This window comes from Tauraco erythrolophus, chromosome 17 (genome assembly GCF_009769465.1).
Source record: "Tauraco erythrolophus isolate bTauEry1 chromosome 17, bTauEry1.pri, whole genome shotgun sequence".
Lineage (NCBI taxonomy): Eukaryota > Metazoa > Chordata > Aves > Musophagiformes > Musophagidae > Tauraco > Tauraco erythrolophus.
In genome coordinates this window covers 17,885,237-17,908,423 of record NC_141481.1, presented here as the reverse complement: position 1 = coordinate 17,908,423, position 23,187 = coordinate 17,885,237, and the positions used below count along the sequence as shown (strand labels likewise).

The following is a 23,187-nucleotide window of genomic DNA, read 5'->3' as shown; positions in this document are numbered from 1 at the left end:
GAGGTGAGGAAAGAACGCAGTGCCAGGACACGAGCCGGGGCACTGGGACACCGTGTTTGCATCGCTGCCGTGATCAGACAGCCCTTGGGGCTGAGAAAGTCCCACCTGGACATGGCCAGCTCCTGGAGATGACTTTGGGGCTGGTGGAGAGGCCACAGCACAGTGCCATCTGCTAAGACAGGTGAAGCTGGGAGAGCTTGGTGAGCAGATACACTTCTGGCAAACAAAACACCAACCCCTCGGTGTGGTTTGGCAGCAGCGGAGGGGGAGGGAGCAAGTAGATGCTCTTTCTCCAGGCGGTGATTCACCAGTGCTGCTGAAAGTGGAGCATCTACAGAGCTCTGCAACAGGATGTGGTGTTGGCTGTGCTCAGCAAGCCCTGACGGAGGCTCTGGATGGTGGCCAGGTGGGTTCAAAACCAAACCGGGGCCTTCATCGCTCTGCCTGCTGCCCCACAACTTCCTTTGACGGCAAACGTGCGGGTGGTTCACAGCCCTGCTGTCCCTCTGGTGGCCCGCGGGTGGCCCGGGGACATCGTCCGGGCAATTCATGCAAATCACTCTGCCTGGGAAAGGCTCCGGCATAAGCGGTGGTGGTGAAGGCACTAGATTTGTAGCATGTGTGGTCTGGGTGAAGATGCTGCAGCGTGATGGTCCTGGCTTTGCCCCTGCTGCGTCCACTGTGCTGGGGCCTCTGGTCTTAGGCAAGAGCTGAAGAACGGACCCTTGGCTCAACCACAGCACCACGTATGCTCAAGTTTGGCTCCTTCCCACACTGTTCCTGATGCTTTTCCTCTTCTTCCACCAGGAACATGGATAAAGGCTGAGGAGCCTCAACTGATGCTGTGAGCCGGCCAGGCAGATGCAGGGCAGTCCATGCTGCTGCCAACACAGTGCTCCTCACCCAGGGATCACTCATGTCACGGGAGGCCTCTGATGGAAGGTGAGCATGGCTGGGCAGCTGGAGATCCATCATCTCGGTGGAGTTTCGGGTTTGAAAATGGGACAAGATGGGGCACCAAGGCATGAGGGTTGGCAGCAGTTCCTAGTCTGAGGGCTCAGGGAACGAGAATGGCTGTCTCCAAAGAGAAATGATCTTGCTCAGACTCTGCGTGGGTTCGGTTTCCAGGAGGAAACGTCATTCATGGTTGTGTTCTTTGGTTTCTTTGACTCTAATTTCAATAGCTGCTGCCTTGACCGAGCAGCTGCTAACTAAAGCAGCCCGCCGCAGCTTTGGGATGGCGTCATCTCAAGGAGGACTTTGGCAGGTTGCTCTGGAGGGCTCTAACTTATGTTCAGAGTCAGATGGGGTGGTCTACTGCTGCCCTTATTCTTTCCCCCCGAGCAACGTGCCCGGGGCTTCTCCAAGACCCAACTCCCCTGCTTTCCTCTCCTGCAGAGGCTTGGATCAATCGCTACCGCAAGCAGCTGGTGAGGTCCATCTCACCGCAGTTCCTGGAGAAGATCATCTGTCACCTGCGGAGGTTGGACCTCCTCACAGCGGAGGAGGCCAGCCGGGCGCAGGAGGCGAGCTCCCTGCCCGAGCAGGTGAGGGCGGTGGTGGACGTCCTGGCTGGCAAGGGCAGCCACGCCTGCCAGTCCCTGCAGACCTTCATCGAGGCCACCAATTCCCAGCTCTACCTTCACATCACTGTCTATGGTAGGCAGTCCACTTTGGACCCAACGAGGGCTGCCTGCGCACATGTCCTGGCTGTGGGCGCTTGCTGGAGCACCCCAAGACATGCGCAGAGATGGGCAGTGTTGGCAGGTCTGATGGGAGTGTCCATGCAAGTGACGGTGCTGTCTCAGGGTCTCTGCTGGGGAAGGACACAGTCGGGGGTGACAAGGACTCTCTACCAGGTCTGAGGGACCTTCCTCCAGGCCCCTCACTGCCCTCAGCACACCTCTCTGGGCAGCCCGAAGAGTCTTTAATGTCCTCAACGTCCAGGTCACACCAGTCACTCCCAGCAGCTGGGCTGGGAATGGGGGTGTGGCAGGACGACAGCTGGGCATCCCTGACCCCATCCGTTGGTGGCTGCCCCAACTTAAGGCTCTCCTTGCAAGGTGCTTGCCAGGAGAGGTTTCCCTGGTTTCCCTCCTGGTTGGAAGTCTCCAATCTTGGCTGGTGTCTGCTCTGAATCTCTCACAGCACCGTCCCCTGCTTGTCCAGCCTTTGCTGGAGGGTTTAAATATGCTGTACCAGGGGCCGTGGTACCTGAGCCAGGTGAGCAGGACCGGTCCAGAGATGGTCACCAGGTTCAGCCAAGAGTCCAAGACATCAGACAAGTCCATGGTGATGAGGCAGAGCTGAGGTCAAGCCGGGAAGTCACTCCAGAGGTCAGGATCAGGTCCAGTGAGGGCAACCAGGTTCAGACACAGCCCAGTGGTCATCAGGCAAGTGCAGAGCAATGAGATCCGAGATCAAGGTCCATAGCAGGCACAGGTGCGATGGTGCTGTAGACAAACACTCCTACAACATAGCTCAGGCAGGGGCTGAAGGCCCAGGGCTGAGCTTAAGTGGGCTCCTGGACTAATGGGTGAGGCTGGTGAGGGCCATTTAAGCCTATGAGTGCCCTCTGGGCCCCGGCACGTACCTTCCTGCCCAGACGTAAAGGCTCCGTGTGGTTTCCCCTCTGCGTAGGCATGGCAGAAAAGTGAAGCAGCGTCTCTCATTTGCATTTGTGGTTACTGTCCTCCTCCTCACCCCCTCGTTTTGTTTCTCTCTGTGCAGAACCCATGGTGCAGAAGCACCTGGAGAGCCTCCAAAGCTACTGTGGGAATGGCTTGGAGACAGGTCCCCTCCAGCGACTCACAGACCTGCTGCTGGTGGAGGGCTTGACCGATATCCAGCAGAAGGAGCATGACGTCCTGCAGATGGAAGCCACCAAAGGCCTACGAAATGTATCCAAGAGCATCCCTCTGGAGAAGCTCTTCCTGCCACTCTCCAAGGTCAGCATCCCACCTCGGATCTCTGTTACCATCGGAGTGGCCGGGATTGGCAAAAGCACACTGGTGAAGCTGTTTGTCTACACCTGGGTGAAGGGGGAGATCAACAGGGACATCATCTTTGTGCTGCCCCTCACCTTTCGGGAGCTCAACGCCTATGAGAAGCTCTCTGCCGAGAGGCTCATCTGCTCAGCCTTCCCTCACATCACCGAGCCGAACTGCATCTCGGCCGGAGCCGCCAGGACCCTGCTGATCCTCGATGGCTTGGATGAGTTCAAGACTCCTTTGGATTTTTCCAACACGGTAGTGTGCACCGATCCCAAAAAGGAGATCCAAGTGGACAACCTGATCACCAACATCATACGTGGCAACCTGCTGCAGGAGGCTTCTGTCTGGATCACGTCACGGCCGACGGCAGCCAGCCAAATCCCCGGCGGGCTTGTTGACCGGATGACAGAAATACGAGGTTTTGGAGCTGCAGAGATGAAGGACTTCTTGGACCAGATGTTCCCTGACAACAGAGACCTATCCAGCCAAGTCCTGCATCACATCAGGGCTAACAGGTCGTTACGTGTCATGTGCACTGTTCCTGGCTTCTGCTGGATTTCCGGCTCCTCAGTCGGCTATTACCTAAAAAATAGCACTGATCAATCCCAGGAAAGCCCCGTCGTCCCCAGGACACTATCCGAAATCTACTCCTATTATTTTAAAATGGCTCTGAGCGGCGACTGGCCGGGCAAGCCGAGAGAAACGCTCAGGATCGAGCAGGCTGTGAACAACAGCAAGAAGATAGTGGGCAGCCTGGGCAGACTGGCCTTCTACAGCCTTCTCAAAAAGAAACACGTGTTCTACGAGCAGGACATGAAGGCGTACGGCATCGACCTCTCCTTGCTGCAGAGCAGCTTGTGCAGCCGACTCCTACTCAAAGAAGAGACGCCGTCCTCCACAGCCTACTACTTCTCCCACTTAACCATACAGGAGTTTCTGGCAGCTCTTTACTACTACATGGCTGCGAAACGGGCGATATTCGACCTCTTCACGGAGAGCGGGGTCTCCTGGCCCAAGTTTGGTTTCCTCAACCACTTCAAGAGTGCCGTTCAGCGGTCGCTGCAGGCGGAGGACAGGCAGCTGGATGTCTTTGTGCGCTTTCTCGCCGGGCTCCTCTCGCCGCAGGTGAACAAGCTGCTCTCTGGGTGGCTGTTGGTGAAGGATGAGCACAACAGCTTCAGGAGCCAAGCGATCAGCTTCCTCCAGGGCTGCCTCAACACTGACTACGTCATCTCCTCGCGGGCAGTGAACACCATGCACTGCCTGCACGAAATTCAGCACACGGATATCGCCAAGACTGTGGAAGAAGCCATGAAGAACGAGAGCTTGGCTGGGATGCTTACCCCCGTGAACTGCTCTGCCCTGGCTTATCTCCTGCAGGTCTCCGACGTCTGCATGGAGGAGACGAACCTCTCCAACTGCCTCACCTACAACATCTGTAAGAGCCTGCTCTCCCAGCTCCTCTTCTGCCGGAACCTCAGGTGAGTCCTGGTCAGATGGCACTGGGAGAAGCAAGCAGGGATGCCGGGTTGTGACTCAAAATCCCGGCATGGGATACATGGGCCCACCAACATTGACCATCAGCAGAGGGCTGCCCTGGGGATGGCACTGGGTCACCTCTGCTTCTGTGCTTCAGTTTTTCTACCTGTGATGGGCAGATGTCACGGGAGGGTGGTCCTTTCTTCACTTTCTTCTCCGAATGCTTGCTTTTGCTCTTTCCTTGGGTATTCTCCAGGCTGGACAATAACCAGTTTAAAGATAACGTGATGGAGCTGCTGGGCAGCGTGCTGAGCGGGAAGGACTGCCAGATCCAGAAGCTCAGGTAGGACCTGGCCCAGGGCAGACAGGCTGTTCCTGGGGATGCAGAGCAGAGCTGGGGGCACTTCGAAACCAGGGTGAAGGTCCTCCAGGAACATCTCTCCTGCTGGCTCCCCAGGGTGCCGAGTGACAAGGACAGCCCCACACAATCTCCTGCACCCAGGCACGGTGACCTTACCCGCCGTGTCCTCGTGGTGGCTGGGCAAGCTGTCTTGCTCAGCCTTCCTGGGACCACCGCCTCCTTGCTGTTCCTAAAAATATGGGTAGAAATCCCTGGATTATCCCAACGAACTGCCTGCCAAGGTCACGGCTATTTGCTGGGCACCTGAGGCTCCACACAGAGCATCTGACGTATGGAGGGGACGGGTCCTGAGCCCTGTGCAGGGAGATGCCTGGCCCCAGGCAGGTCCCCACTTTCCCCACCTCCCTGCCCTTCTTCATGGTGGCACGTAGAGTCTCCAGTGCTGCCATCTGAGCCCCCTTTTCACAACATGAACGAATTTTACATCTAGAAAGTCCCCTTCCACCCCGTCCTTGCAGTCCTCTGCCTGGTGGCCTCCGCGGGAGAGCAAACCTCAGAGCATCCACCACTTTGCATGGTTGTACCATGAACCATGACTTTCCTCTGCTCACCTGTCCCAGCTGTGTCCTGGGACATGCCAGGGGCTGCAAAAACCTCTTTTTCCCCTGAAAAACACCCGATTTATCTTTTTCCGGACAGCTTGGCAGAAAATCAGATCAGCAATAAGGGCGCCAAAGCGCTGGCCAGGTCGCTGATGGTCAACAGGAGCCTGACGGTGCTGGAGTAAGTGTTCCCCCTGTACCAGCTCCTGCCACGCACGCGTTTCCCACTGGGAACCATTCCTGAGGCCACAGCGGGGCCCGATCCCACCTGGCCTGACCGAGCTGCGGATGGTCTTCAGCCCCCAAAGCCACCACCGCTCAAGAGCTGAACGTAACTTGTGGGAGGTGCCGGCCAGATGTGCCACCTCAGCAGGACCTGAGGTTGTGCCACCTGGAGGCATTTGGCTTAAGCTGGGCATGTGCCACCCTGGCTCTGCTGACCTTGGCTTTTCTGCCCGTCTCATCCCAGCCTGCGGAGCAACTCCATTGGGCCCAGCGGAGCAAAAGCACTGGCTGATGCGCTGAAAAAAAAATCAAGTCCTGCTCTCCCTGAAGTAAGTCTCAGCTTCTGCAGCACCTCCAGAAGCAGATCCCAGGACAAGCCCCCGCCAACCCTCTCCTGTCCCATCGAGGTTTTCCCCACTTCGAGGGCCAGCGCGCGGGAAGACCCTGGGCACAGCCTGGTTTGGTTGTGCCAGGCAGTGAGCAGGAGTTCAGCTGGCAGAGGCCCAGTGACTGGGGCAGCCTTGGGCCAGAGATGTAGGGACCCTCCTGCCTCTCAGCTTTGGTGGGTCCAGGCTGAGGTTGACGTCGAGGCTGAGGCTGACGTCGAGGTTGACGTTGATGTCAAGGTTGAGGTCCAAGTCCAGGTCCATCCCTGGACAGGAGCTCACAGGATTCTGGTGCATGGGAGAAGGCATCTCCCATGGGAGAAGCCAGAGGGAGTCCCCTGGGCAGGGATACTCAGGGACCAGACACTCTTCTCGCACCAGGGATGGGGACAAGCAAACGCCAGGGCAGATGACCACCACCCTGCAGCCCTGCGCGTCCCCTCACCCCACTGCGGTGGTTGCCATGCAATGGCTTCGCTCCTCTCCCCTTGCAGCCTGCAGCACAACGCCGTCAAGGAGGATGGTGCCACCTTCCTGGCCGAAGCCCTGTTGACCAATCACAGGCTGACAACCCTACAGTGAGTGACTGGGACCTGCTGTCCCCCGTCCCAGCCACCCAGCAGACCAAGGTGCCGCGATGGGGCCGTGGCACCCGATGTTCACAGGTCCTTTCCTCACCTTTGCAGCCTGCAGAAAAACGCCATCGGAGCCCACGGTGCCAGGAAGATGGCAGAGGCGCTGAGGCAGAACCGCAGCCTGAAGGAGCTGATGTAAGAGCAGGACGAGGTGCAGGGGTGCCACAGCTCCTGGGATCGGCTCCTGGGATCTTCTCCTGGGATCATGGGGCAGGAGCGGTGCTGGGCAGGGGGCTGGGCCACGCGATGCCAGCGGGGTGGACGCTGCCAGCTCTGCCCGAGCGGCGGTAAAACACAGTAGAAGCTGTTCCAGCTCAAAACCAACACACGAGGATGAAGGCGTACGGGGTGGGCGATGAGACCGCAGCGAGTGCGGGCGTCCTGCTGGAGCAGGAGGAGCCGGGGGAGATGAACCCTTTGCCACGGAGCGGAGCTGGTGGCAGTGGTGACGCCCGCTCTCTCTCTCCTCTCGCAGACTTTCCAGCAACTCGGTTGGAGACAATGGCTCCGTTGCCTTGGCTGAAGCTCTGAAAGTGAACCACAGCCTGGAAAGCCTCGAGTAAGTCCCCGCTCTGTGCCTGATCTCCTGCTTGCCCAGAACAGCCCAGTCCAGCCTCCTTGCTCCAGCAGCATCCCCCCACCCTCTCCGGGCTCCCTCCCCTGCCCCACTCCCTCCCCACGCCTCTCCCACTCCATGTTCCCCTGGAGCAGCCCTGGGCAATGCCAGCAGCAGCCAGGCTGGCCCTTGGCCTCCACCAAGAGAACACTGAAGAAGTTAATCCTCAACCCAGATGGTGATTTATTTTTCTGCTTTTGGAGGATCCAAGCAGCTTTGGGCTTTTTTCTCACCCTCAAATGCGCTGGGAATTGGCTAACAAGGAAGGTGGCAGGGTGGGATGGTGCAACCTTCATCCCCCTTGGGAATGGCAGCCAGGTGGACCGTTCCTCCTGCCTGGCTGGAGCAGAGCTCCAGAGAACAAGGTGCTGTGCCCTGGGTCCATCACCAGCTTCCCACGGTGTGCCAAGGACTCACAGACTGCAGGATCCGCATCCCCAGCTGGGCTGGCAGCCGCGGTGACAGCTGGTGGGGACACAGCTGCCCCAAAGCGCCGACAAACCCCGTCACCCCTGCTGGGTGCTGAGCAGGAGATGCTGACCCTGGCCTGGCTGCTCGGTTCTGCCCCGTCTCCCGTGGCTGGGAGACGCGTTTCTCAGGGAAATGGGCAAACAGGCGCTTTTCACCCCAAACATGACCCCACGGCCTTCCTGCCATGCACGACTGCCCCGTCCTCACGCCTTCCTCCGCTTGTTGCAGCCTCCAGAGCAACTCCATCAGCAGCGCTGGGGTCACCGCGCTGACAGCCGCCCTCTGCTCCAACAAGGGACTCGTCAGCCTCAAGTAAGTGCCGGTCCCCGCGGCCGCCCCGGCCACGAGCTGCTGCTGGGACACGGGACACGAGGACGTTTCCTCTTGCCTGGTTGTTTCCATGAGCGCTCTGGGATGCTGAAGCAGCTTCTGTCCCTCCTCTGGCCACGAGCGTCTTCTCTCCATCATCACCTTTCCCCTCTCGGGCCGGTAGCAGATCCGGCAACGGGATGACGGCAGGAGGGGTGGGAGGTTGGGAAAAGCCCCGATGGCGGCAGCGCTCCCGGCTGTGGGATGCGCAGGAAACGGCGATGCAGATGCTGGCGGGGGTTCGAGTCAATCTGCCTGCTGCCAGGGATGGTCCGGAGCGGGGAGCGAGGGGGGAGCCGCAGGCATCCTGCCTTGGCCACTGCGCCCCAGCCCCGCGCCTTTCCCCAGCCTTCGGGAGAACTCCATCAGCAAGGAGGGGGGTCCCGCCATCGCCCGCGCCCTGAGGACCAACGGCACCCTCAGGAAGTTGGAGTAAGTCCTGTGGCTGCCCGGAGGGCACCTCCAGCTGCTGCACGGCATCAGTGGAGCCATCCCAGACTCCACGTGTGTGACTCGTCCTCTGTCCCCTGCCTCTAGCTTGGCGGCCAACCTGCTGTGCGACGAAGGCGGCAAGGCCATCGCTTTGGCCGTGAAAGAGAACCGGGCGCTCACGTCCCTCCAGTGAGTTTCCCCTTGGATGCGGATGGATCCCGCGGGGATCGGGGCGTCCTCGCAGCCCCGGGACTTCACCTCCCATTGTCTCCTGTTTGCAGCTTGCAGTGGAACTTCATCCAGGCCAACGCTGCCGCGGCCCTGGCACAAGCACTGCAGTCCAACGGCAGCCTGGCCAGTCTCGAGTAAGTGGGGACACGGGCGGGCAGGTCCTGGGCAGCGTCCTCCTACCGGGACCTGCCCAAGGACTCTGCCCTCACGCCGCTCCGGGGCAGGTGGCTTTGCCTGCTGCCTCCTCCCTCTGCTCCCGTCCATCCTGTGTCCCCATCGCGGGCCCTGGCTAGTGGTGCCATAAGTGCATGGTGGCCTGGGGTGTCCTTAAGCCATTTGGGAAAGCCCGGCACACCGTGCCCGCTGCTCACGGCCCCTCGCTGCCCGCCTGCCCGCGCCGTGGGCAGACACGGCACTCGCGTGTCTTAGTTTGCAGGAGAACGCCATCGGGGATGAGGGAACGGCCGCCCTCGCCGCCGCGCTGAAGGTCAACACAACCCTGGCAGATCTCCAGTGAGTATCCAGGCTGCGGTGGGGCCCTGGCATCGCAGCCTGGCTAATTTCCTTCTCCAATTAGCACACCACGGCCACCTCACCACATGCGCTGAAGAGCCCTCATTCTCTTGCAGCCTGCAAGTGGCTTCTGTTGGCACAGCTGGTGCCCAAGCCCTGGCGAAAGCCTTGATGGTCAATAAGAGCCTGCAGATCCTGGAGTAAGTGCACGGTGGGGCCACCAAGTCCCCACGGCTGCGGCACCGCTCCCTAGGGGTGTCTGAGACCCTGGTCCTTAGCTCAGCACCGCTTCCACCCTTGTATCATGTCCTACCAGACTTGGCTTGCCTGTCCCTTGGCACACTGGTGTGGGGCCACCTCTCCCACAGACAGCGTGGGGCCGTCCCGTGCTGTTCTCCCTCACCACCTGCCTTCCTCCGCAGCTTACGAGGAAACTCCATTGGCGTGGCAGGGGCCAAGGCGATGGCCGACGCGCTGAAGGTGAATCGCAGCCTCCGCCGGCTCAAGTAAGTACCCGCTCCCTGGGGAGGGAACCAAGAAGAGTCTTTCCAGACCTTCCTGGAAGGAGCAGCGAGGGGATGGACAGCAGCTGTCAGTGGGGCAAACTCCTGAGCTGGTGGCTTTTCCCAACGGCCACGCACACAGCATGCATTCCCTCCTGGTGGCCACGTCCCCCTGGCTGATGCTTTCTGACCCTCCCACCTCCCACAGCCTGCAGGAAAACTCCCTGGGCATGGATGGAGCCATCTGCATCGCCACTGCTCTGAAGGGCAACCACGGCCTCGCCTATGTGAAGTAAGTGCCTTCTGAGCTGGACAGTGAGGTGAGGCCAGGTGAGACCACAGGAACCATCAAGGGACCTTCCCCCCCACCGGCACAGCCCATTCCCAGCTGCCCTACAGGGACCTCCCCAGTGGGGCAGGGGACAGGAGCTCCCTGTGCTCCTCCCAGCATGACAGCCACCAGCCCTGCACAGCGCCGGGCCCCTCAGCTCCTCTCTGGGGATGCCTCTGGGGTGAAGAACCATCCCAAAAGCCAAACACTCTCCAAAATATCACAGGGATGGGGTGGCTCTGCCCCTCCAGCTCCCCAGGGGCTTTCTCCAGCTTCTCACCCAGCTGCCTCTGGACTCTCAAACGCAGAGTCCCCTGTGACCGGGGTCCCAGCAAGAGCTCCTGGATGGTGTGGGGAGGGTGCAGATGATGCTGGCACAAAGCTGGGGGCCATCTCTTGTACCCACCAAGGATCCTGCTCTGCCTGGTCCCCAAGCCGGGTCTCCTCTCCTCTTTGCTCGCAGCCTGCAGGGGAACCTCATCGGCCAGTCGGGAGCCAAGATGATCTCGGACGCCATCCGGACGAACTCACCCGACTGCATGGTGGACGTGTGAGGGTGCCTGGCCGCAGCGAAGAGGTGGCCCGGTGGGTCCCTTTGGCCAGCATGGCCCCTGCAGGGAGCTGCTTGGCCCTTCATCTGCTGTCCGAGGGAGGAGAGCTGGGGCGAGGAGAGCTCCTGAGCTCCCCGGCACGGCCCAGGAGGACGTGGGACCTGTGGATCAGCAGTGCAGGAGGGTCACGACTCGCTTGTGTTGAAAGCTGAGGGGTGTGTGACCATGTCCCTGTTCATTCAGGCCCTGGAGGGCTTCAAGGAATGGGTGAAACACAAAAAGGAGGGAGGAGGAGACAGATCCCACGTGCCAGCCCTTGTTTTCATGGGTGACTTCCCTGCCACCACTGGTGGCAGTGGCCACCTCCTGTGATCTCCACGGGGCTGCAGTGCTGTGCTCGGATCCTGCCCCAGACCGGGACCATCCTCACCATCCTGGAGCTCCGCTCTCATCCCAGCCCAAGTCGCCACAGGCAAATGGTGCAGCAGCCCATCCCGGGCCCCAGCGCCCCGCTCCCAGCTCTCCAGTTCTGGCAGGGATCCCTGGAGAACTGGGTGAAACACAGGCAGGACTCACAACAGCCCCTCCTCACCTGGCTACACACAGCCTGGTCCTGGATCCCGCTGAAATCTCAGAGAGGAGAGGTTTGGTGTTGCCTTGTTCGGATGAGAGCGGTGCTCCAGCCCTTCGGAGCAGGGGCCCGGGCAGCGCTGGCGTGGCCGGTTGCCTGTGCTGTTTGCCATGGCCTCTGCCAGCGCGGCTGAGGGTGCAGTAGGGCTCTTCTGTGTCGAAGCCTCTCGGAAAAGACTTGCATAGCAGTGGAGCCATCTAGAAAGACCTTGGGAAATGAAGAGCCCTCAGGATAACGAGAGGAGGAGTGGGAGGGTGAACGTAGGAGGAGAAGCCCTGCTTGAGGATGGGCCATCTTCAGCACACGCGTCTTGGTCCTACACCGGGATCGCCTTACCACAAAGTCCTGTCTCTCAAGTTTTGGCCGGACTTCTTGGGTCTCCTGCTGTTGTCATCGGTGACGAGCTGTGTGACCTGGGGATGCGTCTTCCCGACGTGCCAGCTGCAGGCAGGGGCCTCCCCTGGCAGGTCGCCTTTCAGGCAGGCAGTGGTGCCAGGTGATGCCCTCACATGCGCAGCAGACCTGGTGACTCTCCAGAAGGAGCCAGACTTACAGGTGGACCAAGTGGCCAAACTATGCAACCCCCACCCACCCCAAACCCCCTCCAGCCACCATCTCCTCTCCCCACTCCACCCCAGCCAGAGCCCACCCCGCACCACGCTGCTGCCGCTGCAGTCAGGGCTCTGAGGGTGGTCCTGGAGAAACACCGGGCTGAGCTGGGTGAGATGTACATCCTTGGAAATAAATCGGTTCCTAGCTAAGAAGATGCCTTGTGCTGTCTTCCTCTCTTGATTGTGGATCGTTATGTGTGATGTTCGGGGCACGCTGTGCTCCACCACCGCGGCTGGAGACTCCATGTCCTGCACTGGGGCGACAAGAGGGCTCACGGCTTTTCCAGGAGATGTTGGGGGCTGGTGGGTGCTCTCCAGCAGGATTCAGTGGTGCCGAGTGGCTGAAGTCCCACCTCTTTCACCGTTATTTCTGGGCAGACTGAGGCTCGGGTCCAGCTCTGCCCAACCACGGCCCTGGGCAAAGCGGACTGTTTGGGGACAAATCAATTTGATTTGATAACGGCTCGTTTACAGAGGATGACAAGAAACAAAGCCAGATCTCAAAAACTCCTTCCCCCCACCCCTCCCTTCTTCCTGGCTCTATCTCCTCCCCCAGCGGCGTGAGGGGATGGGGAATGGGAGAGTGCAGGTCAGTTCATCACATGTCAGTTTCTGCTGCTTCTTTCTCAAAGGAGGAGGACTCCTGACACTCTTTGCCCCTGCTCCAATGGATCCTCTTCTCCTGGGACAGTCCACAGACTTCTCCACTGTGAGTCCTTCCCACAGGATGCAATCCTTACCCATCAGATTGCTCCAGCGCGGGCTTCTTCCCCACGGAGTCACAGCTTCTTAGGGAGCTGCCACCCACTCCGGCGTGGGGTTCTCCACAGGCTTCAGATGCCTCTGCCTCATCATCAGCCTCCAGCAGCTCACGGAGACCATTCTCTACGACTTCCTTCAGGCACAGGCATCTCTGCTCCAGCGTGGGGTCCTCCAAGAGCTGCTGGTGGGTCTCTGCTCCACCACTAATCTCCCCGAGGTCACGGGGGCAGTTGGCCACCTCACCACAGGCTGCAGGGCAATCCCAGCTCCGGCACACCTCCTCCCAGTCCAGCTTCACTGTCCTGGGTGTCTGTGTGGCCATTTCTCTCAGGTTTCTTCAGCGTAGGTCCAGCCTCCCTTTGGGCTCCTTTGTCCCCGTCTTAAATAGGGCATTCGTAGGACCTAGCCCCGGCCAGAGGGGATGGAGAGGGTCTCACCTGGCCAGAGGCTGGACCCACCAGTTTTGGAACTGGGGAAGCTTTGCACAGCTGCTTACAGGGGCCCCTCCCGTGCTGCCAAACCCCATCACGGAAAGCCAACACATTAAGCTTTTCACAGCTACTTACAGGGGCTGTTTCTGCAGCCCCTCCCGTAAGAGAGAGGCTTCGCAGAGGTGTCTGGCACTAAGAACACCATCTTCTGTGTCTGCTGTCTTTCAAATGAGGTGCCAAACGCCAACTAACTTCACAGGGTGCCAAGAGGCGTCCTAAATGTCAGCCAGTTCAGCTCAAGCCTGCATGATTTCAGCCCATTACTGCACCCACCTCTGTCCTGTTACTACACAAAAACTGCTCTGTGGTTACCTGTAAACCATTGTTCCACCTCGATGTGACTTTTCAAGCTCTGAGTTCTGCTGATGGGGAACTGCCTTGGGCATGAAGGTTCTGCCCTTGGGGCCAGAGACACAGAGAGATGAAAAAGCTCCAAGTTTTTTGAGTAACTCGCGTGTATTCCTTCCTTCAGCCCAATAACAGAGGGGTTGGACCCAACTCTAGACTTCAGATGGGAGGCAAAGCAAAGTACTTTGCTGATGTGGAAAAAGGGAAGGGCAGGAGAACAGCCTGGGCTCTCATCTGCCCTGATGAACACACACCAAAATGAACTCTTCTCATCAAGCACCGATTTCTGCTCCCATGAAGACAAATTGTGACACTAAAGCAGAGCTAAAAGAAAAGAGGCAACACACAAACTCCAGCTTTTGCCTCCACTTGAATACACCTTCCTTGATGGCATCAGGATAATTTGTTGAACAAAAGCCCAACTTTTGGCCCACTTGAGCGCCTAAATCTCAGTTCACCCCAGAAGTCCCAGTGTAATTAAAAGCCTAATTTCATACGGATTTAGTCACAGTGCTGTCGTGCACGGCTGCGCTCAGAACACTCGAGCACAGCCCACTGGAGTCTGAGAACTGTTCCCACTAACACAGCTGAAATACTTGGAGATGTTGCCCCGAAGGTGGTATTTGAGGAGCCCTTCCCTCGTTTCCCACTCCCTTAGTGCAACCAGTGCTGCTCTTTGTGGAGGCAAGCCCTTGATTAAGCAAAGGATATGTTTAGGATAAATAGATTTAAGGCAGATTTAAAATCAATTTAAGTGTGTTCCCAGAGCAGCTTTTCATCCAGTTTTATTAAGCCACAAAAAACCTGTTTGGATATAATAAAATACAGGGAAATCAAGCACACGATGTTCACTGGAGTGCGACTTCTGGCACTGCGGTGGCTGAGGGCCGGTTCTCATGCAATTCCGGAAATAACCGCGCTCCACGTTACGGTGAGTCTCATTACGGATAAGCTGCTCACGCTTTGGGAGTCACAACACTGGCAATCCAGGCTCAATTTTCAAGTTTAATGAACATTATTTACCGACTCCTGACTTCACGCTGACAAGCACTTTTCAAACGGCAGGACATCAGCTCCCAGCCTGCATGCTCTCCAAAGTTTGTCTTTCCAGATGCTTCCTGGTCCTGCTACCAAAGGGTCAGAAGTCATTATCACTTTCCTCTAGCGGCTCTGGCTTCCTTGCTCGGTGACCGGATTTGTTTGGGGAGATTTCCACGCTGTCATCTTCCATATCATCCTCCTCCTCGTCTTCATCCAGGTCAATCTCACTATCCCCTGAGTCCTCCTGCAGGAAAGCGAACAGAATTCATGACCAGTTCAGTTCTCAGATGGCAAAGCACCTTTGCCAGCTCAAAAATAAAGGATGGTGCTGCTGGCTGATGTGAAGCCACTTCCTCCCTTGTGCTCCGTGCGCTCACACACCCAGGGGCTATGGGGAAGGCTGTCTGGACTGGTACCGATCCAGATTCGGACTCTCTCCAGAGAGCAGCAGCAGATTCTGCGAGAGGTTTTGTTCCAGCTCAGGCTGCTGAGCTGCTGGCCTTCCGAAATAATGGAAAGCCAGAGCTCAGCTGCCTCTGGGAGCAGACGGCCTACGTGGCTTTCACCAGCAGCTCCCCACTTTGCTAGAGAATGGCTGCTCCATTCAATTTATCGCAAACCTCCTTCCCCGGCTTCACGGGGCTCACAAAAACGAACTCCCTGACTTCTGCTGAAGCCGTGGTATTAAAATCCTTGCAGGGTGTTTAGCTTTATAGCAATACCTATTGTGAGACCGAAGACTCAAGGCATAGTGGAAGAAAATGAACTGTGGGAGAGAAACCCACCTGTGCCTCAGTGATGGTCTTGCGCGTGCCTGGCCGTGCTGGGGCAGATCCCCCCTTCGAGCACCAGAGTGGACAGAACAGGAGAGGCAGAGCAGGGGAAAAAAAAAAGTACAAGAACGTAAAAGAAAACAGAAAGTAACCAGGATGGGAGCAAGGGAGAAGGCAGCAAAGCCAGGTACAGCTCAGGCATCATGTGCCACACCAGCAAGTGACAGAGGCTGGGCACACAGCTGTGGGCTCTTGGGCAGGAGGAAGCCGGCTCTCCTCTCAACTCCATAACCCGATGAACTCTTTGAGGGGTTCCAACCAGCCTCACTAGTTTCCTTCCCTGATCTCAGACACACAGATGCCTGCAAGGGTCCCTAAATAAGCCTCTCAGCTCTGGTGCCCGCTGAGGTGCTGTATTAAGAGGGCAGAGCCATGAGACAGCTAAAGTGGCTGCAGTTGAGGGCAATAAAAGGCTGAAGGCCTTGGCTTTCCACACCTGGATATGCTGGGGCTGTGCCAACAGGGAGACACAGGAGAATGCTGTGAGCAGGAAAGTCCAAAGGGGAGGAAATTGCAGAGGATGACTGTCTAAATCTGCCAAGAACACGGTCAAGGACAGTCAGGCAGCACCATGAGAAAGGTCACCATGTCTTCACCTATGGCGCTGGTGCTCCTGACCCTACCCAGAAATGGGTCCGAATGCCAAGGGCAGAAATCATGCCCTGGAAGGCATCAAACAGCCTTAACCACATCCAGAGGCAAACAGCAGAACATGGTCTGCAAGTTCCTTCCCAGAGAAAAGGTGAGGATGGGCAGAAAGAAGGGCGGCTCGGCCCTCTCTAGCAAGAGACTTAATTCCCTTCGTGCTGGGGGGTGCCTCCACACCTCTGCAATGCGCACTTTCTGGCAGTGGTGTCTTCTCTCTTCTGGCCCTGCCTGCAGGAGAAACAGTCTGCCGAGAGCTTTGCAGGGCTCACCCAGCAGTGTAGGCACCATGGCAAAGGGCTTTTGGGCGCGGTGCCCTGTAGAGGCACCTACACATCCTGTAGAGGTGCATTCCCTCGTCCACTTCCCTCCCATTTTAAACCTCCTTGGGACCCTGGAGCTGTGCTAGCTCACGGCTCACCCATTAACCTCTGCTTCCTGATCCAAGCCAGCCTGCTCCCCCAGCGTCTGCTGTCTGCCACGGGCACTTGTGAAGGGATTTCTCAAAAGCAAATTCTTTGTTTCAGAGTGGATTGATTTCTGTGCCACAAAGGCAGTACCGAGAGAGACGGATAATCCCCCAGCAGCACTGGGCTTCTTGCTGGGCCCAGAGAAGATGTCTGAACTCCTGGCATGCCCTCCTCATCTAGACAGGCAGCACTGGCTGGGGTGTCTGCGGGACAGCGAGACAGAAGGGCTACATCTACACTAGGATGTAGTGCAAATACAGGTTCAAATACAAGTTCACAATCATCACACTTTTCCAGTGTTTGTACTATTTCCTGGGACACTCTTGGCCTGGGCCAACCAGCACTCTCCAAAACGATATTCCAGCATCAGCTGGGGAACAGAACACCCCCACATTGCTCCTGGTTGGCAGCTTGGATGCAAGAACCTTTTTGGGATGGCAGGGAGAGCTTACTGTATGGATGCAAACCGTATCACAGCAGCTGGCTTCAGCTTCCTAGGACAGACAGAGCCACGCAGGAGCGCCCAGAGGCATAGAAAGACTGCCCGTATGCCAAAGGAGTGGCCCATATGCCAAAGGCTGAGCACAGCAGTCACGACCTGCTCTACAAACCTGCCTGTACCTGTTTAGCCACTGTCCTCTCACCAGTCAACTGTAACCAGATGCAAAGGCGGGAGCCACGGGACAGCTTTGTGCGCAAGGCAGGGATCCCAAGGGGCACAGCTCGCAGTGCAGCCCTCATCCCTGTCCCATCAGCTGGAAGACTGATGCTGGACATTAGTACAGGCCACTCAGAGGGCTCCAAGAAATGTGATTTTAGAGCAATGCAGTGATTTAGATTCACACATCTGACTCCCGCTACATTGCCCTGATCCCCTCTCCCCAGCACTCCCCCCCAACAGCTCAACAAAACAGCTTTTCTGCAGCCTGTGTGCTGTAGTTATACACTGCAGGCGGAGGTTAACGCACGAAGCAGTGCATAGAGACTCTAAGAGCAAAATAAAAACAGGAAAATATGCATTTATGCAGATGAGACAGCAGTCAGTTGGAGGAAAAGACGGGAAAAGCAGGTCTGGGGCATGAAGACCGAGCAGGTAAAAGGTGTTTCTCTAGCTGAGGAGAGGGCTGTCATACTAAAGCACTGTCAGAGAAGCTCTGCAGGCACATGGGATGGTTACTTACATCTTCCTCCGTGTCTCCACCTTGCATCGTTCCCACAATCCATGTGCCAGCTCTTCCTGCAAGAGCAAAGAGAATCACCATAAAGTCTGGCTCACGGTTAACACCAAGGGAAACTGAAAGACGAAGTTCAGGATTTATGTTTTAGGGGACTAATTGAATGGCAGTGACAGGATGAGATCCCAGCACATGTAAAGTCACCCTCCTTGTTTAGTCTCAGAGCTCAGAAGGTAGAATAGGGTAAGGCTGACAGTAATTCCAATCAGGATAGTATTTCCAGAGCTACCTTATGCTGGTATGACAGTTCCGACAGGACAAGAGGCAATAATGCATTAACAAACTGGAAATTCTATTTGAACACAAGAAACCATTTTATTTTTACTGTGAGGATGGTCAAACACTGGAACAAGATTGCCAAGACAAGTTGTGGAGTCTCCATCCATGGAGATATTAAAAACCCAACTGGATGTGGTCCTGGGTAACCTGCTTTAGCTGATCCTGCTTGAGCAGAGGGGCTGGACTAGATGATCTCAAGAGGTCCCTTCCAACCTAAGCAATTCTGTGAGCTGGCATATTCCTTCCTCTGCTTTGGTGCACAGAGAACAAAAGCCCATCCTTTCCATGCGGTAAGCTTTCTGTCCTTTAGAGAGCTCACTGTGTTCAGATCCTTTCTGGTATTGCAGCAGGGAATGACCATCTTCCAGGACTCCCAGGCAGTGCCCAGGCAAACCTCAAGAATGTCTTGTTGCGAGTTGGAGGTGTAAGTCTGAAGAGGCAGGTGGAGATCTCAGGGTTGCAGAGAGTTCACTGAAAAGGGAGAACATGCTTGCACCTTGTTTTGGTGCTTTTGGCTACGTAGAGGCCATAGGAAATGGGGAAGACACTAGTGTGGTCTCCTTGTCTAGAAGAGAGCCCAAAAGGTGTTGGGAATGGGTACAGTAGAGTTGTGACCCAGGAAATTCTACGTGTGGGCTGTCTGGGTGACTCAGCCCTGCCTTCTGCGGCCACCAGAAGTCACTCAGCGCCAACCAGAACAGTCCTGCTGTGACCATCACATGTCACCATCTGTTTACCTCCTGTCATCACTAGTTTTCTCTACAAGAAATATGGATTTTTTTCTAATCCAGACAAAATCTATTTTACTATTTTAGCATGAAAACAAAGCAACTTTATAATATATCCTGTCAAACCTCTTTTGTACCTCTCAAAGTACAGAAGACGACAGGTCCCTTTTGTCCCTTTTGCAGACTATTTGGGTTAGTTGTAGCAAAAAGCTGGCTAACTCACCCAGAAGTCACCAAAAATCCCTTACCGTATCAAGGCAGATAATTTAAAGGATCTTACGTCCCTAAATAAAAAGCAATGTCCTCTATCCATCTGGTTGCTGATAACACAGGCAGTGGAGATGGAATTATAAGATTCCTGAGCAGAAGATCTCTCGTCAAGCTTTAGAGACATTTGCTCTAACATATGCTAGACTAAACTGTGTAAATTTGGAGACAATTACAATTGACATCATTTGATGACCACAAAACGACATTTTTGCCCAACCTACAGGTGGCTCCAATTTTGCTACGTAGAAGGCTCAGCATGAAGTGTTAGATTGGGAATTATTACCTCCAAGAAGAAAGCAGCAGGGAGCTCATAAAGTCTACTGATAAAACAAAGCTGAGAGAGATCCTGGATATGAAAGAGAATCAAGATGTCCCATAAGGAGAGGTGATGAAATAGAACAGTTCAAAAGTGCCAAGGGAAGAGCTTAGAGAGTGCTAACAGAAGGTCTGCAGGATGCTGGGTGCTGCTCTCCCATCAGTGGAGACAGTATGGACACCTTATGGGCATCCAGCTGCTTACATTTGGAGGAAGATGAGAATCAGGTACTGCCCAGACTTTGATTCCTACACTGTTAAAGCCAGGAGCATCTCTCTGAACTCACCACTGTGGGATCAGCAGGATTAGGTCCTGTAGCACAACCCTGGGACACCCCAGGGTGCAGAGGACCTGGGGCTGCAGACTAAACAGGAGAGAAAGCACATTTTTCACATCAGTAGAAAAGCTTCCGTGACAGAGGCGGGAGCGTTATTTTAACTTTCAGATTGTAAACCCCCAAATTTCCGTGTGTGGGAGCCAGAGGAGTGCCAGATGGCCACAGTGCGTTTCCGTGTGCACCGGCGGCGGGGGGAGGCAGGAAACAGAGGAGTCGGTGGTACAGGACAGGGAGAGCTGGCAGGTACGGGGTGTCCGTCACTTGAAATGTCCTGGGTTCCGTTTATCTCTGGCCGCAGAGGCTCACGCAGCTTCCGACTTACAGATAGCGTGATTCCAGCCGGGACAGGCTGCCCAAAGCCATAACTGGGTAAAATGGCAGTCACAAACAGCCTGTAATTCACTGCACCTTTGGGTTCAAACCTAATCTCCGTGCCTCGCCACGGTTTACAGCCACCGAGCCATAAAGTTCTGCTCAAAGATCAGAAGCGAACGTGCAACTGTGGTTTGAACCCTGTGACCGTCTGCCGTTTCCCTCCGCGTGCGAGGCTCGCCGTGGTGCTAACCGGTGCAGCTGCCCACAACCGATCCACAGGACCAGAACGATGGACATCTCCTTACCCAGCAGTGGGTATATCTTAACCCTCTGCCTGACAGCAAGAAGCGATGCTTAACCTGAGACATTAGCAACCTACCAGGAGGGGAAAGGGAATTTGCAGGGGAAGCATTTTGCTCCCACTTTGGAGATCTGCAGCCAGTGTCCAGCTCTTAATGCAAATCCGCAGCGGGAGCTCAGATAAGACACTTCCCTTCCTTCCGCACCGCTTCCGCGCACAGATAATCGGGATAAATCTTTTGCCTGATCTGTCTGATCCGTGTGTCCTTCGGGCACTGCGTCCTCAAGCGCGAGCGTGGCCCGTGGCGCACGGCCCTGACCTCAGCAGCAGTTTCTAGGCATTGCCGAGGTACAGGGACTCATTAAGCACACGACGGCTGCTGCCCGGGGTGAACTTCTATTTATTTTCCTCCATGAGAAGGAAATTTGCTTGGACATGACCTACCTGCCTCCCACCATTTCTGACCTACCACCTCTCCTCCTTCTCCACGAGGACCAGCGTCGCAATGGCCGTAATACCAGCCGCAGGTGTGGAGAAACATCTCCTCCCTCCCAGGGAGCACTTAACTTTGCTGACACAAAACATACAGCCAAAGACAGCTCTGTCGGGAGCAGTTGCTGAGATGGTGGGAGGAAGCTCTATTTCAAGTTAAAACAAATTAATTTCTGTGAATTCCAACCACAGCCCCTTCTCGGTGTTTCCAAATGCACTTGATTGCCCCCCCCTTCCCCAGCTATGTGAGCCTGGTTATCACAGAATGGTTTGGGTTGGAAGGGACCTTCAAGACCATCCAGTTCCAACCCCCCTGCCATGGGCAGGGACACCTCCCACTACACCAGGTTGCTCAAAGCCTCATCCAACCTGGCCTTGAACACTTCCAGGGATGGGGCAGCCACAACTTCTCTGGGCAACCTGTTCCAGTGCCTCACCACCCTCAGTGTAAAAAATTTCTTCCTCAGATCTAATCAATCTGCCCTCTTTCAGTTTACAGCCTTTGTCCCTTGTCCTATCACTACATGCCCTTGTCTGGGATTACAAACAATAACCATAAATCCCACACAGAAAGAAAAGGTAGGAAGAGCTCGGCGCCCAGCAGCGCCTGTCTCACCGCCCCTGCTCATATCTGACTCACCTCTGCCCACCTGACACCACGTCAGGTCTACAGCTCTCCCTTCCCTACAGACATCAGAATCTATTTTGGCCTCTAACGTGTGAGAGGCAGAGTTCCTGTGGGCCCCACGGAGCACGTGAACTGCAGACTCCCAGTATTTTTGAGACTCAGGCTGCGCCATGCTGGGACATCAGGAGGACACTGACAGTTTCTCGAGTCTGCGTTGAAGTTTGTGTGTGCAACAGACCCTTGGCAAACCCTCCCCAGTGGCACGTCGGTTATCGAGCGTGGCATGACTCGGAACAAGACATTTTCTTCTGGTTTTCAGCGACACAAACTCCACGTACTCTGACTGCAGGAGTGGGGAGACCCTGATCACAGCTTCTTAAAGGTTTCTGAACAGACTGGTTGGGGGAATGACCCAGGAACTGTGAAGAAGGAGACCGCATCCTGCACTAGGTTCCATGCCAGTAAGATGCAGCTGTCCCTACAGATGAAGCTGAGAGATCAGGGATGGGATCATACAGCATTTGAATGATGCCTAGAGAACTGCAGTGGGATTCAGCACGGCTTTTTAATCAAGACTCGTTTCCACAATGGAGAAGAACACTATTTTGAGAAAACCTGAAGATTTGTTATCATCTTGTATTTAAAAAGCTAAATGCACTTGTATACGTTTCTTAGTCTTGGACTCAGACATGTAATTTGCTTTAGGAACCAGAGAGAAGGGAAAAAACAGCCTAGTTATTTAACATGTTTTTTAAAAAATTCAGCAGGTGACAGCCACAGGAACTCAATGTGAACAAGACATCCAACAAGGAGCAGGCAGCTGCTGCACATTCCTAATCGAATCCCTCCACTCCCCTGCATACTGATGGCACATCTGTGGCTTCTACACACCTGAGGAGGAAAACTTTCTAGAAATTCAGTAGCAGAAGTCTAAACATGGTCATGAGCTAGAGAGAGGATTTCCACAAGTGCAGTCTGACCATTTCCACTGAGATCAGGACTTTTCCTACTCCTCAGCCTGCATGCTATACGGAGGCACTTGCAAACAGGACTACGTAGGCTCTCCTGGAAAGATTTCTTGCTATTATGTCAAAACTCCAATTCTCTCTACAGGACTGAAAAACTGATTCAGCCTCCGTAACCTTCCCCCCAGCACGCAGGGTACCTTCGGCCCTTTCCCCCCATGTCTGCTGCCAGCTCCTACTTAATAATCACAAGCTCAAGCTTCAAAAGAAAACTGAGACAGGGAGGCTAAACATCACAAACATCACCACCATCTCAAAACACCGAGTGTCTGCTACAGAAGCATCAGCAGCATGCTTTGGGTACGTGCTGCTCTGCCTACACTGCTTCTGTGAGATGCAGGTGTCCAGGACTGGGCTCCCTGCAGGCCTGGCTGCAGCACAGGAGCAGCTGGCACTGCCAAGCCAGCCCATGTCCGCAGGGACACGGGACCACACTGTCTGCCTCTCAACTCACCTCCGGTTTGATTGTTGCATATTTGGTTCTGCTTCTCCCTAGGAGGTACACTTGGCTTTCTTAATAAAACCCCTTTATTGTCAACTGCTGCACCCAGAGACATAGTACTTCTTGCTGTGTTAAACAATTCAGGTTTTCACAGACAAAGATTTCATCCGTTGGGTAGTAAGACTCGCTAACCTGGCTGCCAGCACATCACTGATCCCCTGGGTCAGTTCTGCAAACGTTAAGAGGCTCCAGGAGAGCTGCTCTCTCACTGTTTGACTTCGGACTGCTT

General features: G+C 55.7%; 2 protein-coding genes across 3 annotated transcripts in view; one reads left to right on the top strand and one right to left on the bottom strand.

Annotated features, from left to right (window-relative positions):
* Nucleotides 1–885: 885 nt before the first annotated feature.
* Nucleotides 886–10,701, top strand: NLRC3 (NLR family CARD domain containing 3). Its single transcript, XM_086622332.1, is given in 19 exon segments — nt 886–942; nt 1,399–1,641; nt 2,719–4,474; nt 4,729–4,815; nt 5,533–5,616; nt 5,905–5,959; nt 5,961–5,989; nt 6,541–6,624; nt 6,733–6,816; nt 7,157–7,240; nt 7,997–8,080; nt 8,486–8,569; nt 8,675–8,758; nt 8,851–8,934; nt 9,230–9,313; nt 9,430–9,513; nt 9,736–9,819; nt 10,025–10,108; nt 10,611–10,701. Coding segments are annotated over 19 exon segments (3,276 nt in total). The 5' UTR covers nt 886–935.
* A 3,970-nt stretch (nt 10,702–14,671) lies between these two features.
* IFT38 (intraflagellar transport 38) overlaps nt 14,672–23,187 on the bottom strand; it is a 69,474-nt gene continuing 60,958 nt past the window's right edge. Inside the window, exons 11-13 of one of the 2 annotated variants that reach the window (XM_086622338.1) lie at nt 17,712–17,767; nt 15,368–15,421; nt 14,672–14,826 (exon numbers count right to left, since the gene is read on the bottom strand). In XM_086622338.1, coding sequence (XP_086478464.1) covers nt 14,680–14,826; nt 15,368–15,421; nt 17,712–17,767 — 257 coding nt within the window. In that variant the 3' untranslated portion in view covers nt 14,672–14,679. The remainder of the gene's footprint in view (nt 14,827–15,367; nt 15,422–17,711; nt 17,768–23,187) is intronic. The other variant, XM_086622339.1, reaches the window with a different exon arrangement.